Source organism: Haliotis rufescens, unplaced genomic scaffold (genome assembly GCF_023055435.1).
Source record: "Haliotis rufescens isolate VD_foot unplaced genomic scaffold, xgHalRufe1.0.p SCAF_18, whole genome shotgun sequence".
Classification (NCBI taxonomy): domain Eukaryota; kingdom Metazoa; phylum Mollusca; class Gastropoda; order Lepetellida; family Haliotidae; genus Haliotis; species Haliotis rufescens.
In genome coordinates this window covers 12444552-12472548 of record NW_025963868.1, presented here as the reverse complement: position 1 = coordinate 12472548, position 27997 = coordinate 12444552, and the positions used below count along the sequence as shown (strand labels likewise).

Genomic DNA, 27997 nt, shown 5'->3' with positions numbered 1-27997 from the left:
TCGAAATTCGAACCCACAATCATAGGTATCTTGCGTGCACAAGGGACGCAACTCTGCAAAGCGAATTGCGTCGCCTTAGACGACTGGGCCACCCGTGCCCCCTTTAAATAAGAGTTAAAATCATTTTCACTTGAAACCTATGATTGACCAATCTGAGTGGTCGGTTCGTCTTCAATATTAAACAACTGAACTATACGGTACGTGGATGCGGATGATTTGGATTTCTAAATTAGTCATCGTAGTTGAGGCACAAATTCAATGACTATTACCGACCGCCCGGGCACATGTTAATAGAGAAACATCGTGACACATGCGTGGTTAAATTATCATGCGCCAGATGTAGATGCTGTGGAGGTAGCAAACTTTAATAATCAAAATCATAACCATAATATAATATTCAAAGAATAAGGTAAAGTATGGGATCAGAACTACGTAAGACTGCAGTTGTGAACAGTACTCCAGTTGTATGACAGGCCCACAAATAATTAAGGTGGCAGGAAAGCTCAAGGGGGTTCACATATGACGCGACCATCGGATCCTGGCAGTTAAGGGGACGCTATCCGAAGACTTGTCTCCAATGTCCCGTGAACAACTCTGCATCCAATCTGAATTTACAAAGTATGAAACAAACAGAATAAGGTACGTGTGAGACACGGGCACACTAAGCACAATGACGCTGGTAATATTTGCACCCGGTCCACGGGGCCCATTTCGCGTCCGGAACTTCGGTTTTAACAGCTGATGAGAGGTAACACGCGCCGTTCCAGAGTTCGAAGGTCCTGCAGGTGAAGGAGGAGGTGGTCAAGCAGTGCTGTCTGCATTCGGTGTAGGTGTTGACGTCGTAAATTGCGTTATTGTAGCCGGTGACGCAGTAGGTGGTTGATTGATGGCTGAACTCGCTGCCGTAGTTGTCGCACCCTGAAGAAGAACATACATCAATAAGTGAGTATAGTTTGACCGTGAGGGGGGTTTCACCAAAGGACTAAACGTCAAAGACATGGCCACATCAAGATGCCACGCCTGAAAATGACTGAAATATTGCTCAAAGCAGCGTCAAACCAAACTCCCTCACTCACTCATATACTCAGAGTCTATCATATTCCGGATAGCAATTGCTTATCTTACGAGGGGCGGTCGGGTAGCCTAGTGGTTAAAGCGTTCGCTCGTCACGCCGAAGACCAGGGTTCGATTCCCCAGGGTACAATGTGTGAAACCCATTTTCCGGTGTCCCCTGCCGTGATGTTGATGGAATAATGCTAGAAGCGGCGTAAAGCCATACTCACTCACTCACTCATTCGCTAACCTCACGAATGTTTGAAAGCAATTTGGCCAAGAGACATCAGTTGGTAATTTCAGGGTACCCAGTACCCAATGATTGTCACAAAAGCCGACTGAGATCGGGTGGCCAAGCAGTGACTTGGCTGACGTCTGTCATCCGACCTGTCGCGCGGTTCGCTGCTCATGCCTTTTGTGGTTTGTCTGGTCCATGCTAGACTTATCACCGTACTATAACCACCACATAGTTGTGACGTTAAACACATGCGCACACTCACTCGTTCAAGTGGGTCGGCGAGGGAATATTGTTTTACGCCGCTTTTGTCAATATTCCAGCAAAATCATGGCGGAAGACACCAGACATGTACTTCACACACGTTGGGAATCAAACTCGGGTCTTCGGCGTGACGAGCGAAGGCTTTAACCCCTGGGCTACCCAACCGCTCCCATTCTTTCAAGAGAAAGGGTCATACATTAAATCTAAAGCAATTCTCATCTTAACAGAAAACCCGTATTCAAATATGAAGCACTGTTATATTACTGCTGCAGAATCTCTCTTGAGTTACCATTATTTGACCCTCCTCAAGTCGATTTGGGATAATTCGATAAATCGGTAAGTCTAGTGTTGTGCTGAACTGGTTCATGCTGATATTGTGTGTGTGTATGTAATTCGAGAATATCAATTTATAAGCTGGAAATACCATTTGCGAATACTGATCACATTCTAGCAACCCCCTTTGATCTATTCAAACATTGCCTCCAAGATCCATTTTGTATGTAAATACCACGTGCACGGGTGAAAGTAGTGCCGTTTCCGGTAATCCAGTTTGCATACTCATGTCGTTTGGATGTAACAAACATTTCGTTTTATGCTTTGAACTTATTTCATGGTTTAATGCTTCAGTAAAGGATCGTCCATTTAATAATGGAGGGGAGCGCGGTGTGTGTGTCTGTGTGTGTGACTGTGGAGGAGGGGGTCGACAAGTCAAGAGCTAATTATTTTACAGGGAGCAGGCCTGAGATATGGTTACCGCAGCCGTCTGTACCTGAATTCCTGACATATCAGACCAGTTGATTTATTGTCATCATATAATTGATACCGTTATCGATGCGATAAATCAGTCCGATAAACTTGGTCTCAGTGATTAACATGCAGAAGAGGTACCCGAGGAGCATTCGTGACCAACTCGTGTTATTCCGGGACAAGCCGAATAGCGATTACGGAAAGGGGCGAGTGGTGACGAGTGACCTGATGAGGGACTACTTTGAATACGCTCCATGCATCGGTGCAATGTCAACCTGCTCAATAAACTGTCGTTTCCTGTCTCCTGTACGTTTATCGGATATTTCTCCATGTGAGGATGTTTCTGTTCACACATGTAACTACAAACCGTTTGGCACTACATGACAAACGTGTGGTTCACTCACACATTGTATTCATACGCGGTTTCTGCAGTTACTTCAGTCAAACGTCTTAAACGTAATTTACTTTTAAAATTACATCATATGATCAAGTGATTATTAACCCGTGTCCTATAATAATCACTATTGTTCATTTATATAATATTTTGCATTTCATATTTTAAGACCATTGATCTTCAGCAAACTGTTTTAATAATATCAGTTTTAGTACAATTTGCTGCAACAAGATAGGATAATGTGTAATGATGTTACTGATGACGCAGGTGTTGGAGGTGCCGTTGTAGCTGTAGCCAACGTCACAGTCGCAGAGACCAGAGGAGCAGGTGAAGTTACTTCGGATGCAGCCTGAAGCCTGTGTACATGTTTGTCCTGGAACAAAAATAACGATGCTGTATACTGATGAGGCAATGAGTAGATGCGGGATACCTTTCATGTAAAACCGGGGCGGTCGGGTAGCCTCGTGGTTAAAGACCCGGGTTCGATTCCCGACATGGGTACATTGTGTGAAGCCCATTTCTGGTGTCCCCCGCCGTGATATTGCTGGAATAATGCTAAAAGCGGCGTAAAACAATACTCACTCATGTAAAACCTATGAATTATTTAGGTAAAAAATACGCTTTGATATATTTTCAGGTACTTGCCATGGCAAATTATATTTTGATCTCTGTAACCTCTGCAATTCAAGCTCCTTACTGCGTCGAGAAATGTATGTTAAAGCCGCATTGTTATGTACAATTCAAAACTTTTATTAATTGTGAAACCTGTTTAAAATTCATGCTGTCAGTTAAACTGAAAATTGTTCTTTCCAGATTTCCATTAAGATTTCATGAAGCTAAACTGTATACATGAAATTGTCAGTTATTGCATTGCTGTACGGTGTTAAAGTTCTCAAAGTTGATAGCAGGGTTAAAGCTATGGAAATGCACCTCGAAATGAATAGGATGTTGGTAGTTTCTCTGGGATCTACTTTCCTCTGAGATATTGTAATTAAACGACTGTCAGGTCATACATGTATGTACCCGAAACAATAATTTTGGACAATTCCAAAAGGGTGCGAAATGATGATGGCAACTTTTACCAAGGCTTGAACAGATTTTAAGTGTTCGTTTTTATGGACAGTGCACTTGTGCATGATTTTCAGGTTACAAGGTTAGATTTGTGAGCACCATGCTTGTGCACGTCGGAATGGGTCTTCAGCAAATCATGCTTACTGTAAAAAATGACAATGCTTGTTGTAAGAGGCGACGAACGGGGTCGGATGGTCAGGCTGATTGGTTATTGGCTGGTTGACGCTTGTCATCGTACCCCAACTGCTTGGATCGATGCTCGTGGTGTCAATTAATGGTTTGTCTGGTCCATTCTCGATAATTACTGAGAGCCGTTATACAGCTGGACTATTGCTGAGTGTGGCGTTAAATAAAGAAAAAACCCAATACACACCAAATCCAATATTTATAATTATTCATAACTCGACGAACAGAAAAGAACTGCGGAAAAAACACTCACAAATAGAAAAATCGAGGTCAAATGTACACATCAACTAACGCAGTATATACGTCAACAATTATGCTTTTCAGTTTCCTCCGTGTTTCATATGCAAAGGCACTTGGTTGCTTTTATCAAGAGTCGTGTCCCTTAATCGTGACATGATCCGCTGACAATAGGACTTATACAGATTCAGCTATAATATAGTCCCAATCGAGCTCACGGAGACTTGGAAACCTGCTTCTTTTGAGTCTTTACTAAAACATAGTGATGTGAGTGAGCCACATCTGCAATATCTCAGCCATCAAGGGTTAAACATCATAAATACATGCAGATTATGTAAAACCCTGCCTACGAAGGACAGTAAATTAACTAGACTTATCACAGAATTTTTTTTATAACTAGTATGAAATCATTATAAGGATAGCACTACACATGATAAGAACTGATAAAAAACGGGCAACTGAAGGTAGATCACCATACCAGGGACCATGGGGACTTACAGTACTTAAGCTTCCTGCATGGAACCCAGCAGGATTTACATCATCCCTTCAGTTGTTGGCGATGATTGACAAATTTTGCCCATCGATTAAGAACGTGGCAGAAATTAAACTACTTTGAAAGGTCTTGCATACCCTCTCAGGGGGACAATAATTTTACACTTCTTCAACCCCTTTCGAGGAGCCACTGGCAATCTTGGTTATCCAATTCATTCTACGAATTAAAAAAAGTCCTTGATTATGCACAAAAAATATCAATAAAACATATGAAACAACTCAAGTTCTTTTCAAAAACCTATGATTAAATGAGAACTTATATTAGAAAGATACTTGAAGGGTGGAAGTATTGATCCCTTGTGACGGCAAAATCGATACAGTCAAGCAGGACATGCTAGACTGTGATCCTCTCATCACAAGGGATACAAAATGGAAGATCCTTACCTTTCATTAAATATTCATGTGTATATCTGGAATGGCCAATACGACTTCAAAAGAATTTCGGTTAAAAGTGGACGTTTGCAAGTGTGATTTCTAATTTCCTGAAGACATGATAGGGAGACTGAAAATATAATGAATTGTTTATGTTTTGATTGTTTATTGATATATTGTAGCGCTGTCAATATCGCCTTTGAGTCAGTGTAGTCAATGGTACAAAGTGGTCTGTGTGTCTGTTTTTGTCTGATTTGTTTGATATTTCTTTAAAATTTAGTTAAGGTAAGATTCACCTCTGGTTTTACTAACTGCCATAGTGGAGAAGTCAAAAGCTGAGTGGGGGCTCTATTATCAAGATATATTTTAGCAACAAAAATATGAGATTGTATTCTTATTCCAATTATTATAATAAGAGATGGTGTAAAGTTCGTCGGAAAGAGGATTTAAAACACAGCCATGCACCAGATTTGATTTAGAAGAATGTAATTTAGAAATGTACTGTGAAGACAATTTAATGCGTCGTTATTTAAGGGACGGCTCATCAGGCTCCACATACAAACTTTGTATCGGGGAAGTTTCTGAAAATGAAAAGAATCGAGTTTTTATTTTTAAATTGCCTTTACAAGCTCCACTATATACGATGGAGCCATTATCCAGTTCATGATCAGAGTGGATGAGCGCTCTACACAGCTGGAGGAGGGTTTCTGATCCTTTCCCCCGCTTTGACGTTGACACGACTTTCAATGGATCAAGTGCCTTCAGACATTAATGTTTTGAGTAATTAATGTGTGATAGAAAGGTCAAGTGATGGTAAAAAATAATACCAAGGAGCTTGGCTTCTTTTACTATGTTGATAGGAGTTCTATTTCAAACTAAATCAGAGTCCTTTTGTGGCTTATATTTTCTACAAAAGTGTACACAGTTTGTTTTAGTTTTAAGCGACAATTTATGGATTTTATTTAAACATAGATGGAGTTGCCTGTCAATACTATGTTTTGTCCACGACAAGAAATGTTTAAATCATCCACAAAAAGTGATCCATCAATTGATTCATTTAAAACTTTTGATAAACTATTGATCTTTATGCTGAATATTGTGACAGACAGCATACTGCCTTGTGGGACACCCTGATCCTGATTATAATGATCAGACAGGGTAGAACCCACGCGGACTCGAAATTGTCAGTCTGTTAAAAAGTTGGATATAAATTGAGACAAACGCCCTCGCACTCCAAAATAATGTAAATATTTTAAGATACCGTGTTTCCATGTAGTGTCATATGCTTTCTAGATCGAAAAAGATAGACACTGCATGTTGTTTGTTTATTATGACATTTTTTTACGAATGATTCTAAACGCACTACATGATCGATACTTCTGTTTTTACGGAAACCACATTGTATGTTCGTAATGAGATTGTTGGTTTCTAAGTACCAATCTAGTCGATTATTTATCATGCGTTAAACAGTTTTGCAAACGCTGCTTGTCAATAAAATTAATCAGTAGTTTCAAGGGTCAGTGTTCTCGCCCGGGTGTAGGTATTGGAACAACAAACTCATCACGCCCAGATGGTGGAAATCTTCCTGACATCCAAATTTCATCAAAATATTTAACTTTGTTTGTAGATATGATTCTGGTAAGTGCTTCAGAAGCTGATAATGTATGTTATCAGCTCCTGAAGCGGTATCGTGATCTTAGTCAAGAGAAGTATGTAGTTCATGAATAGAAAATATTTCGTTGTAATCTTCGCAATTATCTGAATGTATGTTATCAGCTCCTGAAGCGGTATCGTGATCTTAGTCAAGAGAAGTATGTAGTTCATGAATAGAAAATATTTCGTTGTAATCTTCGCAATTATCTGAATTATAATTAATAGTTTTCTTTTCCTGCTGTTTTTGGTACGTTTGGAACTGATGTACGTGGTTTGATGAGGAAGAACGTTTAGCCAAAGTTTCACCAAATTTATTAGCAATATCTGTTTTATCAGTTGACAATTCATTGCCATTTTTTGAAACCAGAATCACCTTGATTTTTTAAATCATGTTCCATACCTTGAACACGAGCTTTCCATACCTTGAACATGAGCCTACGTGAATTTATTTTTGAAACGTTAGCTTGTCAAGATTTCCGTTTATTTTTCTCAAATGTATGCAGTGCCTTAGCATTTACAATTTTGAATTTATGTAAATCATGGACCATTGGATGGTGACGGAAATAATGCTCAGCTTTCTTCCGTGCCTTCCTAGCTTGTTTGCAAGTATCATTAAACCATGATTTACAGATGTGTAGGTTTGCAGAGGACTTAGGAACACATTCAACAGCTTTTTTATTTAGTTCCCCAGAAAACATTTTTATTGAATTAGGAACATCTACAAAACGACTAGGATTTTATTTGCTTGTACAGAGTAACTCGAACAAAAGCCATTCAGCGTAGAGGGAGATCCATCTAGTTGATGGAGGGACATCAGGTGGAGTAATAGTAGAAAAATGGTTACTTCAACAGAGGTCGTGGTGGACTGACCAGTTAAATTCATTTCAAAGTTCAGAGTTTGTGAGTAATACATCAAGAGGCGAATAGGTGTCTGTTCCAGGATGTAAATGGGTTTTAGAGTTTTCGTTAAAAATGCATAAGTCCTTTCCAATATCTTCCCTTTTCTGTTTGTAGCATCACTACCCCCAAAGTGGATTAGGCCCAGTTAGATATCCCATAATGATACAGGGCTTCGGGAGCTGGTCATATAGTGCCTGAAGATCAGTTATTTGAAGGGTGAAAGATGGAGGTACATATAGAGAACATAATGTGAAAACAATGCTTAAGTAAATAGCAATAGCTTTAAGTGGCGTATGTAGAAGGACAAGGCTGTGAATCACGCCCTGCCTCACCAAGATTGTCAATTTGGTCAGTTTTTCTTAAATAAGTTTCTAAATAGACATAATGCCGATGACTTATAATCCTGAATTATTAACTGCAATTTATTGAAATTATTCCGTAGTCCCCTGCAATTCCATTGGATAATATTAAAAGGGTTAATCATGGTGGCTAAACTGGAAGGGAAGCGAAGGAGGTCCACTCCCATGAGCTGGCAGTGTAGGAATAACCTCCATCTCCAGAGGCTCATATGGATTATTAACCTCTACTTGGGGTTGTAACAGGAGAAGGCACCTCCAAATGTTGGAGTGCCCTGGTCTTTCATATTTGTGTCTTTTCCTTTTGGGTCAAATGAGCTTCGCCCACTGCTTCATTGTCATTTGATTTTACTGGTTCATCTGTTTGTTCTTGTATGGGTTGAGCATCTGTCTGAGAGGAAAATATTTGTGGCTCGTGCTGACATATCTGAGTGTGCTCGTCAAGGATTAACTGGTCCTTCTTAATCGGAGAGATAGTTGCTTGACATGAGATGGAAACAATTGTGACTTTGGTGGCAATAGCAGGGGAGGAAATAACAGCTGAATATGTTTGGGATGAAGACTGAGTTCCAGATGGAACTGACCTTTTTATGTGGGTCTCTTGGAGAACAAATGGACAAGAGTTGGAAGAAGCCATGTGATCACCACTTCAGTTGGCACAATTGATGTTTTCCTTGCATTCTGAGCTCTCATTAGCACCACCACAGAGGAAGCATACTGCGTTTTTATGGCAAAACTTGTCACCATGTCCAAACGTTTGGCATTTGTAACCCCAGAGTGGATTAGGTACATAGACCTCTACTCCGATGTTCAAGTAACCTACTTTCATAGATTTTGGAAGAACTTTAAAGGGTCAAAGTAAACAAAAAAGTATTGGTTTTGGTAAAAGTTCCATCTTGTTGTTTCTTTGTAAATCGCTTGGCAGCAATTACACCTTGACTTTTCAACTCAGTTGTGATTTTGTCTTCGCTCATGTCCGGTCCCTGATAATTCCTCGGGTAGAAATCTGTGTCCTGGTGCCGAAACAACAACCTTGGTGTTAAAACAAACTTCTGTAAAAAACAGAAAGTTAACTGATTGTTGCCTCCATGCACACTCCAGTAGGATTGAGCCATCTCGAAGGCGCGTTACCTTTGGTAGTCTCTGCGGACACCTTGGATACCCCTGGAGATCGCTAAAGGGTGTAATGTTAGTGTGTCGCCATCAGCAGGAGCAATGACAACAAATCTCGGCCACGAATCCACAACAGTAGGTGATGCATCTTCATCAGAGAACAAAGCGTCAACGTGTCGACGTTTGTAGTCTTTTACTGACTTCCACAGGACTTGTGGCTGACACACAGTGCAAACTGACCAATTGTGTACGCACTCTGATCATATTCAAAAGCAAGTATTTAAATGGTCCGATACACATTCACATATATTATTTTTAAACCAACTTAGTTAAGTCTATTTCAAGCTTTAAAGCCATTTCAAATCTTACCAATCAAATGGCAGTTGACCTCATTACTATGTACCTTCAAGATATTCTTATGCAAAATGCTTCGGAATACACTTACTTATTAAAAATACCAACGGCCCAATGTGGTCCTATTCAGTTATGATTCATAGGATTAAGATCCAAGTTACGTTCAACAAATCAAATAAAATCAAACAACGTTTTGTAAAAGCGCGACAACGCAACAATGCAACAACGCGACATTTCAACAAAATTTCGCATTGTCGCGCTTTTATTAAATACTGCTTATTTTCAGAATTTTGACAAAATATGATCTAGATGTATGCTCAGTCACAAAAATTACAAATGTGCATACATACAGGTACGTTCGTCAAGAAGGAGCTAAGTCTGTGGGTTAAAGAGTTGTCGGTCATCTGAAGTTTGATGTAAGCAGGGATGTCATGATAGGACTATCTCCCTATACATGAACGATGCGTATCGCGATACTTTGTGCACGATATGATACGCGACTATGAGAGATTCGTGGCAATTTATTGTAAATTTATATATATTTCATAAGGCATACGTACTAAGGTTTAACCTTCCTGAATATCTCGTCTCGAATCCGAAATAAAAATTTCTTTTTTTCAATCAATAATTTATGTTATATAAAACAAGAGTGGCAACTTTCGTATTTTTTTTTATTAAATACAATAGAAAATTCCCTGTTAGCGACATAACTCGAAATTAAATGAATTAAATATGCCTCAATAAAGGTCCATGCGTAATATGATAAAGGATTTAACTATCAATCGATACAGGTAAGTGTGTATCGCGCGTCGTATTGTTTGAGAATAGTATTGATGCATCTGTGTATTAGTGAATCGTAACATCCCCTGGATGAAGAAAATAAGAATCAAATATAGAATTCAGACAGCTCAAAATCATTATTGTGATATACCTTCCTAATTTACCAAGCTTTCAAATCGTCGTATCATCTAAAGGGATATCATGAGTGAGTGAGTATTGTTTAACGCCGCTCTAAACAGTATTTCAGTTATTCCACGGCGTGTCAGCTTGGTGTGCCAGGACTGCCGGACGTGATGTAGTTTCAAACCTGAAATCATAATCAGGACGTATCGGAGAATCGAACCAACGATCATAGGTTTCTGACATGCCAAGGGACACCACTCTGCAAAACGAATCCATCGATTTGGGCGAATGAGCGAGTTTGGGTTATAATGAGTTAAGTTTGCAAAAGCGCGACAACACGACATGTCAGTCTAACCATGTGCCTCATTGTGTGGCAGGACCGAAACCCTAGAAACTCTCAGGCGCAGGCGCACAGTCACCCATTCAGTTATGTCACAGCGTGTCAGCTTGATATAGAAGGAAATCCCCCAGAGAAGCATGTATGTCGCGCTGGGATTCGAACCCACGATCATTGTTTTCTGGTACGTCTAGGAGACGCAACTCTGCACAGTGAGTTGCCCCGTCAATAACGACAGGGCCAACCGTGTGCCCTCATCGATTTCAAAAGGTGTAGGAGACAAGAATTGAATTAAATATAAATTCAAAGAGTATGTTCCTTGCTTTGAAAACACGTATAAAGCGATACCGGCAATAACGACATATGTAATACTTTCTAAAGCAACGATGAAAGATGTGTTATAATTTCAGAAAAAGTAATCAATACTGTCATTGCTACTTTTTAGACTATAAGAGCTAACAAAAGACCACTGGAGTTTGAAAAAGACTATAATCATTTCTGCGCATGCGTAGATTAATTCACTTACTACACATGCGCACTATTAATCGAAAAGGGCGACGATGCGACAATGCGACATTATCAATATGTCGTATTGACGCGCAGTTTAACGCCTTTTTCACACATAATATACTGTATAGATGAGGCGACAAAGGGACCACGCGACATATTTTGACCTTGAAAAATGTCGCATTGTGGCATTGTCGCCCTGTGGTAAAATAAAGATTATTATTCAAAGCGCGACAATGCGACAATATGACAATGCGAAAATGCTACAAATGACCAAATGACAAATGACATTGTCACACTATGGTTAATTGTGACTCTCTCTGCATGTAGTTGTAAGGGTAACAATGGGACCATGTCACTTCTAGGAGAGGCGGTCGGGTAGCCTAGTGGTTAAAGCGTTCGCTCGTCACGCCGATACCCAGGTTCGATTCCCGACATAGGTGCAATGTGTGGATCCCATTTCTGGTGTCCCCTGCCGTATTATTGCTGGAATATTGCTAAAAGCGGCGTAAAACCATACTCACTCACTCACTTCTAGGATTCCATACAAACCCTTACCTTTGATTTTCTCAAGGTTGCAGTTCACACCGTCCCCTTCATACATGTGGTTACAGTGGCACGTGTAGGACCCCAAAGTGTTCGTGCAGTTGGCGTTCTCGTGACAGACGTTGGGAGTACTACATTCATTGTTGTCTGAAATGCAATCAATGCAGCGAATGCAGTAAATGCAACCAATACAGTCTATACAACCGATACAGTCAGTGCAGTCCATACAATTTATATAGTCACTGTATTCAAAGTTGGTTGGTTGGTTCGCACTCAGCAATATTCCAGCTATATGACGGCGGTCTGTAAATAATCGAGTCTGGAAAAGACAATCCAGTGATTAATATCATGAGGATCGATCGACGCGATTGGGCTACTAACATAACATAAGATGTTACCAACACAATACATGATGTTACCAACACAAAACAATATGTTTCCAGCACAATACACGATGTTGCGAACTCAGAGAAGCAATGCTACAACACAATAAACGATTTAATCAAAAACATTACAGTATGTTACCAACACAATACATGATGTTACCAACACAAAACAATGTTTCCAGCACAATACACGATGTTGCGAACTCAGAGAAGCAATGCTACAACTCAATAAACGATTTAATCAAAAACATTACAGTATGTTACCAACACAATACAGTATGTTACCAACACAATACACGATGTAATCAAAAACAATGCAAGACGTTACAAACAATACACATTGTTACGAGCACACATCAGACACAAATTATTAGCACACACCATATAGTGTTATCATTGCTTACCAGACATAAGCTTCCATCACTCTAAACACACTTAAGAACACACATATGTACCATGTGCAGTTACCAACACTGGGAAGCAATGCTACGCACAAATGTACTAACGCAATACACTCTGTTTTTGAAAATAAAACATACATGTTAATATACGAACACGGAGAAGCAATGCTACCAACACAATATAAGATGTTACCAACACAATACAAGATGTTACCAACACAAAACAAGATGTTACCAGCACAATACACGATTTTACGAACACAGAGAAGCAATGCTACCAAGACAATACAATATGTTGCCAACACAATATAATATGTTTCCAGCACAATACACGATGGTACGAACACACAAGACACAAATTATTAGCACACACCATATGGTGCTTTTAACGCTTACCAGACATAAGCTTCCATCACTCAAAACACACATATAAACACCTACGCGTACCATGTGCAGATATCAACACACAGCATACACAGTTATTAAACACACCACACACAGTTATTTACACCCACCACATTCAGTTATTACCACACGCCATACATACTTATTAACACCCACCGCACACAGTTATTAACACCCACCAAACACAGTTATTAACACCCATCACACAGTTATTAACACCTATAACACACAGTTATTAACACCCACCAAACACAGTTATTAACACCTATAACACACAGTTATTAACACCCATCACACACAGTTATTAACAACCATCACACACAGTTCTTCGCCCAGACCACACACAGTTATTAACACCCATCACACAGTTCTTTACATCAACCACACACAATTATTTACAACCACCACACACAGTTATTAACACCAACCACATACAGTTATTTACACCTACCACATATAGGTATTAGCACTCAACACACACAGTTATTAGCACTCAACACATACAATTATTAGCACCCACCACATACAGTTATTAACACTCAACACACAGTTATCTACACCTACCACATACAGTTATTAGCACCCACCACATACAGTTATTAGCACTCAACACAACAGTTATTTACAACCAACACATACAGTTATTAACACCCACCGCATACAGTTATTTACGACCACCACATACAGTTATTAGCACCCACCACGTACAGTGTTAACACTAAACACACAGAGTTATTGACAACAACCAGAAACAATTATTTACACCCACCACACACAGTTATATACACCCACATTCACCACTCACAAATATCAACACACTCTACATATTGATTAACATTAACCATGCTGTTGCACACACGCACGCACACACACACACACACGCACACTGATGAACACTGACCATTTATAGTGTTATAGTCACATGTATCGGCGAATAATCTAGGTTATTCTTTTGTCAATATATATTTACTTAAACTGGGTAGATGTTTCCGGTTTTTATTTTTAAGTCAACGTACCCAAAATCAGTTAGGTCATTGCACGCATGGTGACATCTTGTGATTGGATCTTGTGCTAATGAGTTGTTAAGACAGTTCATTGTCATCTGAGGGGTGATCAGGTTCAATCAATTCAAAGAGCAATCTTACATGTTTGAAGACGCTAGCAAACAGTGTTTGATGGTATATTATAATATACACATGTACAACATTAACAATATCATCTCAAAGACTTAAATATTTAAATACCAATGATAAATATCAATGTGACCACAAATATGACTTGTGACCATAAGTTTATACATATATACTTGAACACCAGTACTTGTTTGGCAGGAGACGAACACACATCAGACAGAAATTATTAGCACACACCATAAAGTGTTATCAACGCTCACCTAAACTTTCGACATACAATTTCACTAAAAACACACGTATAAACACCTACATGTACCATATGCAGATATCACCACATAAGATACGCAGTTATGAACACTTACCACACACTGTTATTAAACACACCCCACACAGTTATTTACACACACCACACACATTTATTTACACCCACCACACACGGTTATTAACACACACCAGACACCAGCTATTTACGCTCACCGCACAGTCATTAACACACACCACACACAAGTTATTAACATTCACCCACACACAACTATTTACCCTTACACTTGCTATAAACGCTAACCCCACACAACTATTTTTACGCAGGCGACATGACAAAAGTTATTAACACTATTCAACATATTGAAAAACAATTAAAAAACAATAATCTACGTTCTGTCTGGGATGGCATTAATACTACCATTGGGACCAACACAAATTTCAAGCTCACAAGAGCGCAGGATTACCGTTTTTTCGTTAATGAGTTGAACATTTTATGTTCATTTTGACACGTATGATTTTTCCTCAAATTATGAAAATGAATGTCTGCCCTTCCAGCAGGATGATAGCTTGGCATTGCTCTGTTATGGAAAAGTTCTAACATTGTACCTCTTCCATAAATCTAAAACCCAACTGTACACGATGACAATCGCCCTGTGGTTTTAACTTCAATAGCTATGAAATGCATTATCAAGATATATGCTGAACAACAAAAGTTCCTGTGACATTGAATAAGATTTAATGCAAAGTTATGTTTTCTACCGAATCTGAAACAATTTCGGTTTGCAAGAGATAAAAGACTCCTGTTCAAATGGTTTATGCGTGATTTCATAAACAAACATGAACATGCCAAAATGTCAATTTACAGTGTGTGTCCACCTCTGGTTGCGATGCAAGCAACACATCTTTGTCTCATGGAATGGAACAGGCGTCGCACAAAGTCCTGTGGGACATCTGTCCATATCTGCTGAAGCATGTTTCGAAGTTCCTGGAGTGTCTGTGGAACACGTGGTTGACGTCGAAGGCGCCGATCCATCTCATCCCACATGTGCTCGATTGGTGAGAGATCAGGGGAGCGAGCCGGCCAGGGGATGACATTCACGTTGTTTTGTTGAAGAGAATCCTGAACAAGTCGAGCAATATGAGGCAGGGTGTTGTCATGTTGAAAGGTAATGCCTGGGCCATGACTACGCAAAAACGGTAGAACAACAGGGCCGATGATCTCGTCGCGGTAGCGCTGTCCATTGAGATTTCCCTCTACCACTATCAAACGGGTCCTCTGTCTTGCTGTAATCCCACCCCATACCATAACGCTGCCGCCCCCGAACCGATCTTTTTTCCATGACACAATGATTGACGTAACGTTCACCTCGACGTCGGTACACTCGAATCCGCCCATCGCTGTGGCTGAGGTGAAAACGAGACTCGTCAGTGAATAGAACTTGTCCCCACTGCATGACCGTCCTGCGAAGACGCTGTCTGCATCACTGTAGATGTGCTTGACAATGGTTTCCTGTCAAAATGGGACGTCTGGCGGGTCTTCTGGCGACAATCCCTGCACATCCGAGGCGACGACGTACGGTTTGTGGAAATATTCGTCGAAGGCCAGGAATGCTTCTTGCAGTCAGTCACCGTTGCTGGCTGGAATCGATTTCGTAGGTGTGTTGCTCGAATCCAGTTGTCTTCTCGATTATTGGTTACGTGTGGCCTGCCACTCCGAGGATGGTCTCTGACTGCATTCGTCTGTTGCCAACGTTGCCATAAACACCAAATGGTGTTTCTGTGGACGTTAACTTGTCTCGCAACATCACGTTGTCTCGATCCTGCTTCAAGCATACAAATGGCTCGCAGACGCTCATTTTCGGACAGGCGTGGCATTTCGTAATGTTGAATAATTGCGTTGTTTTTCTGAGTGGTTGTTGTCAGCACAATGTTACACAATGCATATGGAATCCAGTTAACGCACATGATTTTATACCCATTCTTGGGTAGTGAAATGCATTGGGCTTGCATAAAAGTCAACTTCTGCATGGAATGCATGCTTTTCTGTAGCAGTTGCGTTTTTGTGACTTGATTCCATACATGTACTACAATATTGAAAAACAAACTTTACTTGTTTGAAAAATACACTAAACTATTGGTGTCACAGAAACTTTTGTTGTTGAGTATAATTATTTGTAAGTTCAGCATATTCTCGACCATTGGTAATTTGCATATAGACCGAACAGAGGCATCGAGGACGAAACACGGACTCTTCAGAATGAGATTGATAGCCTTCTAGATAACGGTAAATCCCGTGTAAGAATATTGTTCGTCGATTTTTCATCCGCTTTCAATACCATACAGACTCAGTTAATAACATGGGTGTTCACTCAAATATTGTCAAATGGGTCAAATCGTTTGTCAATTATGTAACAGGCCACAGTTCGTCAGCGTCTCTGGTTCGCACTTTTACAGACACCCCTCAAGGTTGTGTCATCTCGTTCAATATATTTATTTTGTACACAAAAGACTGTATTAGTCGTTTTGCTGATTGTTTTATTGTAAAATGTGCAGACAACGTCTCTTATTTCATATCTTGGTGTATGGATAGTATATTTTTGGAGCGATAACCCATGTTTTATGTCAATTGTTATCGATAGATAATGAGGAAAAAGAAGACAAGTATAAATATCTCGGTACCATCATTGATTCAAAACTCACATGAGATGCTAACACGGAATTTCCTTCTGGATAATAAAGTGTTATCTTATCTCAGTTATCAACACACTCCACACATATTTATCCACTTTTACCATCTCTTGTTATTAACGCACACCACACACAGGTATTCCGCTCACCAACTGTGATGTGTAAACAACAATGATATGTCAACAACTATGACATGTGAAAAACTGTGTTATGTTAACAACTATGACTTACCAACAGCTATAATATCTCAACAGCTAGGACTTGTCAACAACTATAACAAGTCCACAACTATAATATATCAATAACTTCATTATGTTAATGATTATGATATGTCAAAAACTATTATTTGACAATAACTATATCATGTCAACAACTTCAATATTTTAACAACTACGCTATATGAACAGCAATGTGCACAACAACTATATATCACAATCTTTAACCTACAAACAACTATAATATGACAGCAACTATGATTATAAAAAACTATGCTATGTCATTAACTATAAAAACGTCATCAATTACGGACATGTCAACAGTTACGATTATATCAAGGAACATAACATTTCAACAACTATAATAACGATGGAGATATGTTAGAACTATGATATGTCAATAACTGTGGTTGTGGACAGCCATGATATGATAAGAACTAATATATACCAGTAATTACGATATGTCAACAGAAAATATATGTCAACAAATATAATATTGCAACAATTATGCGATTACAAAACAAATCAACGGCCATGATGTGTCATCAACCGATAACAAGTTTTATCATTTAACAATTATGACATGTCAACAACTTTGATTTGTTAACAACTATTACATGCCAACAATTTCACTATGTTAACGATTATGCTATGCTAACAGCTATGTCAAAAACCTTAACATATCAACAAACATAATGTGGTAAGAATTGCGATAAATCAACATTTATGATATGCATGCAAATAGCTATGATATGTCGGCAGCTATGATACGTCAACAGCTATGACATGCTAACAAATATTAATATCCGACAAGTTGCATATGTAAACAGGTATAATATGTCAAGAACTATAATATTGCAACAATTACGATAACTCAACAGCATTAATATATTAACAACGCTTACAACAACGGTCGTCCCCTGGGAACGTCAGAGACCTATGATTGTGGGTTCGAATCCCGGTTCGCCCCAACTATGTTTCTAGGTTTGTCTAGGCACCATACCCGTGCTCGTGGGTTTCATCGAAGTGGTAAACGTCTGAGACCTACATCACTTCGGGCTTTCCTCCCACATTAAGCTGACATGCCGTGATATAACTGGAATAATGTTAAAAGCGGCGTTAAACCCAACTCACTCACACACACACATACAACAACGGTTGTATGTCAACGGCTACAATAAATAAACAACTGTAATCCATGTATGTCATGAACTATGAAGCATCAACAGCAACAACTGTGGTCCATGTATGTCATGAACTATGAAGCATCAACAGCAACAACTGTAATCCATTTATGTCATGAACTATGAAGCATCAACAGCAACAACTGTAATCCATGTATGTCATGAACTATGAAGCATCAACAGCAACAACTGTAATCCATGTATGCCATGAACTATGAAGCATCAACAGCAACAACTGTAATCCATGTATGCAATGAACTATGAAGCATCAACGGCAATGACTGTAATCCATGTATGTCATGAACTATGAAACATCAACAGCAACAACTGTAATCCATGTATGTCATGAACTATGAAGCATCAACAGCAACAACTGTAATCCATGTATGCCATGAACTATGAAGCATCAACAGCAACAACTGTAATCCATGTATGCCATGAACTATGAAGCATCAACAGCAATGACTGTAATCCATGTATAACATGAACTATGAAGCATCAACAGCAACAACTGTAATCCATGTATGTCATGAACTATGAAGCATCAACAGCAACAACTGTAATCGATGTATGTCATGAACTATGAAGCATCAACGGCAATGACTGTAATCCATGTATGTCATGAACTATGAAGCATCAACAGCAACAACTGTAATCCATGTATGCCATGAACTATCAAGCATCAACGGCAATGACTGTAATCCATGTATGTCATGAAGTATGAAGCATCAACAGCAACAACTGTAATCTATGTATGTCATGAACTATGAAGCATCAATAGCAATGACGTGTCAAGAACGATCACATGTCAACAGCTCTAATATTGCAACATTTGCGACATGTAAACAGCTATGGTCTGTTAACAGTTCTACTATAACAATTACGATATGTCAACAACAATGCCTGACAAACAATTACAACATGTAACCAACTATAATATGTAAACAAATACGATATGTCAACAGCTATGATACTTCACCAACCATGATATGTCAACAGCTATAATGTCAGCAGCTATGATATGTCAACAGCTATGATATGTCAACAGCTATGGTATATCGAAAGCTGTGATATGTCAACAGCTATGGTATGTCGACAGCTGTGATATGTCAACAGCTATAATGTCAGCAGCTATGATATGTCAACAGCTATGATACTTCACAAACCATGATATGTCAACAGCTATGATATGTCAACAGCTATGGTATGTCAAAAGCTGTGATATGTCAACAGCTATAGTATGTCGACAGCTGTGATATGTCAACAGCTATAATGTCAGCAGCTATGATATGTCAACAGCTATGATACTTCACCAACCATGATATGTCAACAGCTATGATATGTCAACAGCTATGATATGTCAGCAGCTATGATATATCAACAGCTATGATATGTCGCCAGCTATGGTATGTCAAAAGCTATGTTATGTCAACAGCTATGGTATGTCAACAGATATGATATGTCAACAGCTATGATATGTCACAACTAGGATAGGTCAACAGCTATGATATGTCAACAGCTATGATATGTCAGCAACTATGAAAGGTCAACAGCTATGATACTTCACCAACCATGATATGTCAACAGCTATATATAATGTCAACAGCTATGATATGACAACAACTATGATATGTCAACAGCTATGGTATGTCAACAGCTTTGATATGTCATAAGCTATGATATGTCAACAAGTATGATATGTCATCAGCTATGATATATCAACAACTATGATATGTCAACAGTTATAATATGTCACAAAATATGATATGTCAACAGCTATAATATGTCACCAACTATGATATGTCAACAACTATGATATGTCAACAACTATAATATATGAACAGCTATGATAAGTCAACAGCTATGATACGTCAGCAGCTATGATATGTCAACAGCTATGATACGTCAGCAGCTGCGATATATCAACAGCTATGATCCGTCAGCAGCTATGATATATCAACAGCTATTATGTGTCAACAGCTATGATATATCAACAACTATGATTTGTCAACTAGTATGATATGTCAACAACTATAATATGTCAACAGCTAAGATAAGATTTAGAAGAGTACAACACATTACCTGCACATGTCCATCCGTCACCGTTAAAGCCTGGTTTACACGCACAAGTGTAGGAGCCGACAACGTCGGTGCAGTCTGCATTTACGTCACAGTTGTTGGATCCCGTTAGACACTCGTTCTCCTCTGAAAACCAACAACGAATGCATGTTGTTGTAAGCCGCGATCAGCATGCCTAACGACAGTCTGTGAATAATTAAGTCTAGAACAGGCGAGGATTATCTTTTTTTCTGGGAATAAATTATCTACTAACGTCTGAATTTTAATTTCCGATGTCGGTTAAGCCATCAAGTTGTGTAAGTGGATCTACAAACAATGATAATGATTCTATTTGTTTGTTGATCGTTTAACACTGAAAGCATTTAACAATATTCAAGGAATGTGAGGGCTCTGGAACCTGTCACAGATCTCATGGTACCAGGCACACACAGCCACACAGCCACAGACACACACACACACACACTCATCCACATGCAGACACACAGCCACACAGACACAGACACACACAGACACACACACACATACACGTGTAGTCGTGTAAATGCAGTACTCTTAAACACATCGTCACTTGGCCACCTGTGCCCCCACCCCTCACAGATCTCATGGTTTGGCACAGAGTCAGTGTCTTCCCTAACTCACCCGAGCAGGTTTGGCCATCACCTGTTAATCCAGGGTTGCATACGCACGTGTCATTTTGACGTTTGTTCAGACAAACAGCATTGGTACCGCATGGAACGACAATGTCTGCACAGTTGTCTGGATCTGAAAAATAAAACTTAAAAAGAGTCTTGTCTTTTGATGGCTTTTGTTTGACGCTGCATTCAGCATAATTTATAAAGTAAAGAAAATTCAGTTTTCGCGCATCGGCCTGTGCATCATCGAGTCTGAACCAGTTACACCAGTGGCTGGTATTATGAACAACGTCACCAACAACGTCATCAACACAATCACCCAGCCTAACCAGCAGCTACTGTTGGGTACCAACACAAAGTATCCTTCCATGGTTCCATCGGGGATGCAGACTATTATGCCATTAATGTGTAATCCTGGGATGCCAGCCTCAGTGTAATCCTAGGATACCAGCCCTAGCGTAACCCTTGGATACCAGCCATAGTGTAATCCCTTTTAGCAACCATAGAGTATTCTTGTTATACCAGTCACAGTTTAATCTTGGTTTTCCGCCCATAGAGTAATCCTAGTATACAAGCCATAATATATTCCGTGGATTCCTCCCACATTAAGCTGACACGCCGTGATATAACTCGAATACTGCTAAAAGCGGCGTAAAACCAAACTCACTCACTTACTAACTTCTCTGTCAAGGTGTATTGTGAAAATGAAAGTTACTCTGAGAAGCATGATTGTGAACATAAACCTTTCTCCTGTAAAGTACTAATGTGAACACGGACCATCGATCTGTAAAGTATTATTGTAAACATACATTGTTCCATGAAAATTATTATTGTGAACATGATATTTTGCCAACAATAGTGTATTCTTGTTATACCAGTGAGAGTGTAATCTTGGTTTACCGCCCATAGAGTAATACTGATATACAAGCCATAATATATTCCGTGGATATCAACCATAGTGTATTCTTGTTCTACCAGTCACAGTGTAATCTTGGTTTACCGCCCATAGAGTAATCCTGGTATACAAAACATAAAATATTCCGTGGATACCAGCCATAGTGTATTCTTGTTATACCAGTGGCAGTGTAATCTTAGTTTACCGCCCATAGAGTAATCATGGTATTCAAGCCATAAAATATTCCGTGGATACCAGCCATAGTGTATTCTTGTTATACCAGTGACAGTGTTATCTTAGTTTACCGCCCATAGAGTAATCATGGTATACAAGCCATAAAATATTCCGTGGATACCAACCATAATGTCTTTTTGTTATACTAGTAACAGTGTAATCTTGGTTTACCGCGCATAGAGTAATCCTGGTATTCAAGCCATAAAATATTCCGTGGATACCAACCATAGTGTATTCTTGTTATACCAGTCACAGTTTAATCTTGGTTTTTACCGCCCATAGAGTAATCCTGGTATACAAGCCATATTATATTCCGTGGATTCCTCCCACATTAAGCTGACACGCCGTGATATAACTGGAATGCTGTTAAAAGCGGCGTAAAACAAACTCACTCACTTACTAACTTCTCTGTCAAGGTGTATTGTGAAAATGAAAGTTACTCTGAGAAGCATGATTGTGAATATAAACCCTTCTCCTGTAAAGTATTAATGTGAACACGGACCATCGATCTGTAAAGTATTATTGTAAACATACATTGTTCCATGAAAATTATTATTGTGAACATGATATTTTGCCAACAATAGTGTATTCTTGTTATACCAGTGAGAGTGTAATCTTGGTTTACCGCCCATAGAGTAATACTGATATACAAGCCATAATATATTCCGTGGATATCAACCATAGTGTATTCTTGTTCTACCAGTCACAGTGTAATCTTGGTTTACCGCCCATAGAGTAATCCTGGTATACAAAACATAAAATATTCCGTGGATACCAGCCATAGTGTATTCTTGTTATACCAGTGGCAGTGTAATCTTAGTTTACCGCCCATAGAGTAATCATGGTATTCAAGCCATAAAATATTCCGTGGATACCAACCATAATGTCTTTTTGTTATACTAGTAACAGTGTAATCTTGGTTTACCGCGCATAGAGTAATCCTGGTATTCAAGCCATAAAATATTCCGTGGATACCAACCATAGTGTATTCTTGTTATACCAGTCACAATGAAATCTTGGTTTACAACCCATAGAGTAATCCTGGTTAACAAGCCATAATATATTCCGTGGATACCAACCATAGTGTGTTCTTGTTATACCAGTCACAGTTTAATCTTGGTTTTTACCGCCCATAGAGTAATCCTGGTATACAAGCCATATTATATTCCGTGGATTCCTCCCACATTAAGCTGACACGCCGTGATATAACTGGAATGCTGTTAAAAGCGGCGTAAAACAAACTCACTCACTTACTAACTTCTCTGTCAAGGTGTATTGTGAAAATGAAAGTTACTCTGAGAAGCATGATTGTGATCATAAACCCTTCTCCTGTAAAGTATTAATGTGAACACGGACCATCGATCTGTAAAGTATTATTGTAAACATACATTGTTCCATGAAAATTATTATTGTGAACATGATATTTTGCCAACAATAGTGTATTCTTGTTATACCAGTGAGAGTGTAATCTTGGTTTACCGCCCATAGAGTAATCCTGGTATACAAAACATAAAATATTCCGTGGATATCAACCATAGTGTATTCTTGTTCTACCAATGACAGTGTAATCTTGGTTTACCGCCCATAGAGTAATCCTGGTATACAAAACATAAAATATTCCGTGGATACCAGCCATAGTGTATTCTTGTTATACCAGTGACAGTGTAATCTTAGTTTACCGCCCATAGAGTAATCATGGTATACAAGCCATAAAATATTCCGTGGATATCAACCATAATGTCTTTTTGTTATACTAGTAACAGTGTAATCTTGGTTTACCGCCCATAGAGTAATCCTGGTATACAAAACATAAAATATTCCGTGGATACCAGCCATAGTGTATTCTTGTTATACCAGTGACAGTGTAATCTTAGTTTACCGCCCATAGAGTAATCATGGTATACAAGCCATAAAATATTCCGTGGATACCAACCATAATGTCTTTTTGTTATACTAGTAACAGTGTAATCTTGGTTTACCGCGCATAGAGTAATCCTGGTATTCAAGCCATAAAATATTCCGTGGATACCAGCCATAGTGTATTCTTGTTATACCAGTGGCAGTGTAATCTTAGTTTACCGCCCATAGAGTAATCATGGTATACAAGCCATAAAATATGCCGTGGATACCATTCATAGTGTATTCTTGTTATACCAGTCACAGAGTAATGTTGGTTTACCGCCCATAGAGTAATCCTGGTATTCAAGCCATAAAATATTCCGTGGATACCATCCATAGTGTAACCTTTGAATACTAGCCCTAGTGTAATCACTGAAACACTATTGCGTATATGGTAGAAGAAATAGTCGTCTAGGGCGCCGCAATTCGATGTGCAGAGTTGCGTCCGTAGGACAAACCAGAACCCTATGATTGTTGCTTCGAATGCCGGTTCGCCCCATGTTTCCAGGTTTGTCAGCACCATACCCGTGCTCGTGGGTTTCAGCGAAGTGGTAAACGTCTGAGACCTGCATCACTTCGGGCTTCCTCCCACATTAAGCTGACACGCCGTGATGTAACTGGAATACTGTTAAAAGCGGCGTTAAACCATTCACTCACTCACTCCGTGTTTAAAATCGGGCAAGGATTCTGTCAACACATGTTACTGACACCATCACTAAGATCGGTCATTGCATGGGTAAACTGCATGAATTTGCAAAATTTAGCTGAACTACAAACTTAAAATAATCTTCTACTTGTTCTCTCATCCAATACCAGAAACTTCCAAAGAACACACTCTCTCTCTCTCCCTCTCTCCCTCCTCTCTCTCTCTCCCTCCTCTCTCTCTCTCTCTCTCTCTCTCATTGAATGATCATCCTCATACACACTCAACCACAACCAGTACCACAAACTTAATATCATCATTCTCAGACACTATCACCCAGTACCACAAAATTGATATAATAAATCTCAGACACTATCACCCAGTACCACAAACTTAATATAATAAATCTCAGACACTATCACCCAGTACCACAAACATAATATAATAAATCTCAGACACTATCACCCAGTATCACAAACATAATATTATAAATCTCAGACACTATCACCAGGTACCACAAAATTAATATAATAAATCTCAGACACTATCACCCAGTACCAGAAATTAATACAATAAATCTTAGACACTATCAACCAGTACCACAAACTTAATATAATAAATCTCAGACTCTATCAACCAGTACCACAAACTTAATATAATAAATCTCAGACACTATCAACCAGTACCACAAACTTAATATAATAAATCTCAGACACTATCATCCAGTACCACACACTTAATATCATCATTCTCAGACACTATCAACAAGTACCACAAACTTACTATAATCATTTACAGACACTATCAACCAGTATCACAAACTTACTATTATCATTTACAGTCCCTATCAACCAGTATCAGAAACGTAATATTATAATTTTCAGACACTATCAACCACTACCACAAACTTACCAGTATCATTCTCAGACTCTATCAACCAGTATCACAAGCTTACTATTATCATTCTCAGACGCTATCAACCACTACCACAAACTTACTATTATCATTCTCAGACACTATTATCCACTACCACAAACTTACTATAATCATTCTCAGACACTATCAACCACTACCACAAACTTACTTTGATCATTCTCAGACACTATCAACCACTACCACAAACTTACTATTATCATTCCCAGACACTATCAACCACTACCACAAACTTACTATTATCATTCTCAGTCACTATCAACCACTACCACAAACTTACTATTATCATTCTCAGACACTATCAAACCACTACCACAAATTTGATATAACGCTCTTAAACAATACATCCTTGAAATACTAATATAGCTGCAATATTGCTGAGAGCGGCGTTAAACAACAAACAAACAAACCTGATACTAGGATCTTAAAATAATCATCAACAAGCTCTCTCACCAAGTACTAGAATCTTGAAATAATTATCCTCGAACGTACTCATTCGTTACTATAAATGTGATCAGATCATCCTCCGAAATTCCCCCTCACAATATAACAACCTTGAAGTATTTCATGAATTAATCAAACTTGAAAATAGCACCCTCAGACACTCTCTCTCAAAAGCATTCCACGACGCTCTCAAATAATACTAAAAACATGAACAGATCATCCTCAAAAACTCATCCCTTAATACTTCAAACATAAAATAACTCTCTTTCTCTCATGGGGGCACGGGTGGCCCAGTCGTCAGGCGCCGCGATTCGCTGTGCAGAGTTGCGTCCCTTGGGCACGCCAGAAACCTATGATTGTGGGTTCGAATCCCAGTTCACCATACCCGTGCTCGTGGCCTTGATATAATCTTTCTCAGACCTATGATATGCCAGCTATGATATTATATGCTGGCATATATCTATGGCATTTGTCAAGAGCTATGATATATGATATAATATATATGCCAGCATATCATATATGATGGTCATAGCAGACCTATGATATGCCAGCAGTTATGATATGCCAGCAGCTATGATATATCAACAACTAAGATGTATATGGTCTCAGGTACCCTTGTACTGATTAGTATTGATATTACTACATGCCCTGGTTGCGCAACATGTTTGAATGCTTGAATATATATTTTAAAATGGGTCTGTTGCCTGATTTACTGAAATACACCACCATTATATACTAAGATCTGCCAGCAGCACTACCACTACCATCTACTTATTCTCTCATCCGATACTAGGAACTTCCTTCATCCTCGGGAAAAAACAAACTCTGCCAGTGTGCAGCTATGACCTACTCTCTCTCTTTCTCTCTCTCTCTCTCTCTCTCCCTCTCCCTCTCTCTCTCTCTCTCTCTCTCTCTCGCTCTCTCTCTCAATACTATAGCCTCAATACTACCCTCTCTGTCGTTAAGACGAACTAGAAAAAAAAATTTCCTAGTTCTAGAAGCATGAACAAATCAACCTGAGAAATTCTCACTCAGTAACACAAACTTCTATTAATTATCCTCAAACGCTAGCTCCTAATACGACAAACAAGATCATCCTGAGACAATCACTCTTAATGCTACAAAAGTGAAAACATTATCCTGAGACCATTACCAGAAGTTTGAAATAACGATCATCCCCCGGAAAGCCCCGCTACCAGTGTGCAGCTATGACCTACCCTTCAGTTGCAGGTACGATGCTGTGCTGCTGGGTCTTCTGGTGTAGGAGTCCTTCATGTGAGTGAAGTATTTAGAACACGAAGACGTTTGTTCATCAAACACTACCGACAGACAATTTACATTGTAGAAGCAATCCACAGCGCATGCCAAGTAATTTATCGCTTTATGACTTCCTAAAGTATAGACGTCATAGATGAATCCGTCCAGCGATAGTGACTTTTCAAACTGATCCACTCCACAATTGTTGTTCATGAAAAAATATGACGAAACTCCTTTCGAAACGAACACAAAATTAAAAAGAAACGCACACCATTTGGAAACCATTTTCAAATAAATGTGTAGCGGTTTTTCTTCTACACGACAGGAGGAACCGTATGCATTTGATGTTAAGTGCCTGACGAGGTATCCAGGGAATAAATCAGAAGTCCCACAGTGGCTGGCTAAAGCTTCCACTGTTTAAAATCAACGCTCTCCATTGGGTTCGGAAGGTAATTGAAATAACACTGATGAATCAGACGGCGAGTCAGTAGGGAGACTTTGAGATTGATTCAGAAAATCAACAAA

General features: G+C 39.1%; 1 protein-coding gene across 1 annotated transcript; it reads right to left on the bottom strand.

The window, feature by feature from the left end:
* LOC124114792 (fibrillin-1-like) lies at positions 1–27901 on the bottom strand. Its single transcript, XM_046475548.2, has 6 exons — positions 27433–27901; positions 21175–21297; positions 20539–20661; positions 11793–11927; positions 2950–3066; positions 1–918 (listed from the first exon to the last, which is right to left on the bottom strand). Exons 1-6 carry the CDS (start codon positions 27755–27757, stop codon positions 662–664), a joined length of 1080 nt encoding a protein of 359 aa, XP_046331504.2. The 5' UTR covers positions 27758–27901; the 3' UTR covers positions 1–661.
* Positions 27902–27997: the final 96 nt, after the last annotated feature.

Coding starts and splice junctions, on each gene's coding strand:
- LOC124114792 (XM_046475548.2), bottom strand. CDS start 27,757: ATGGTTTCCAAATGGTGTGCGTTTCTTTTTAATTTTGTGTTCGTTTCG. Junction 21,298..27,432: donor ATCGTACCTGCAACTGAAGG/GTAGGTCATAGC, acceptor TTTATTTTTCAG/ATCCAGACAACTGTGCAGAC. Junction 20,662..21,174: donor TGATGGCCAAACCTGCTCGG/GTGAGTTAGGGA, acceptor GTTGGTTTTCAG/AGGAGAACGAGTGTCTAACG.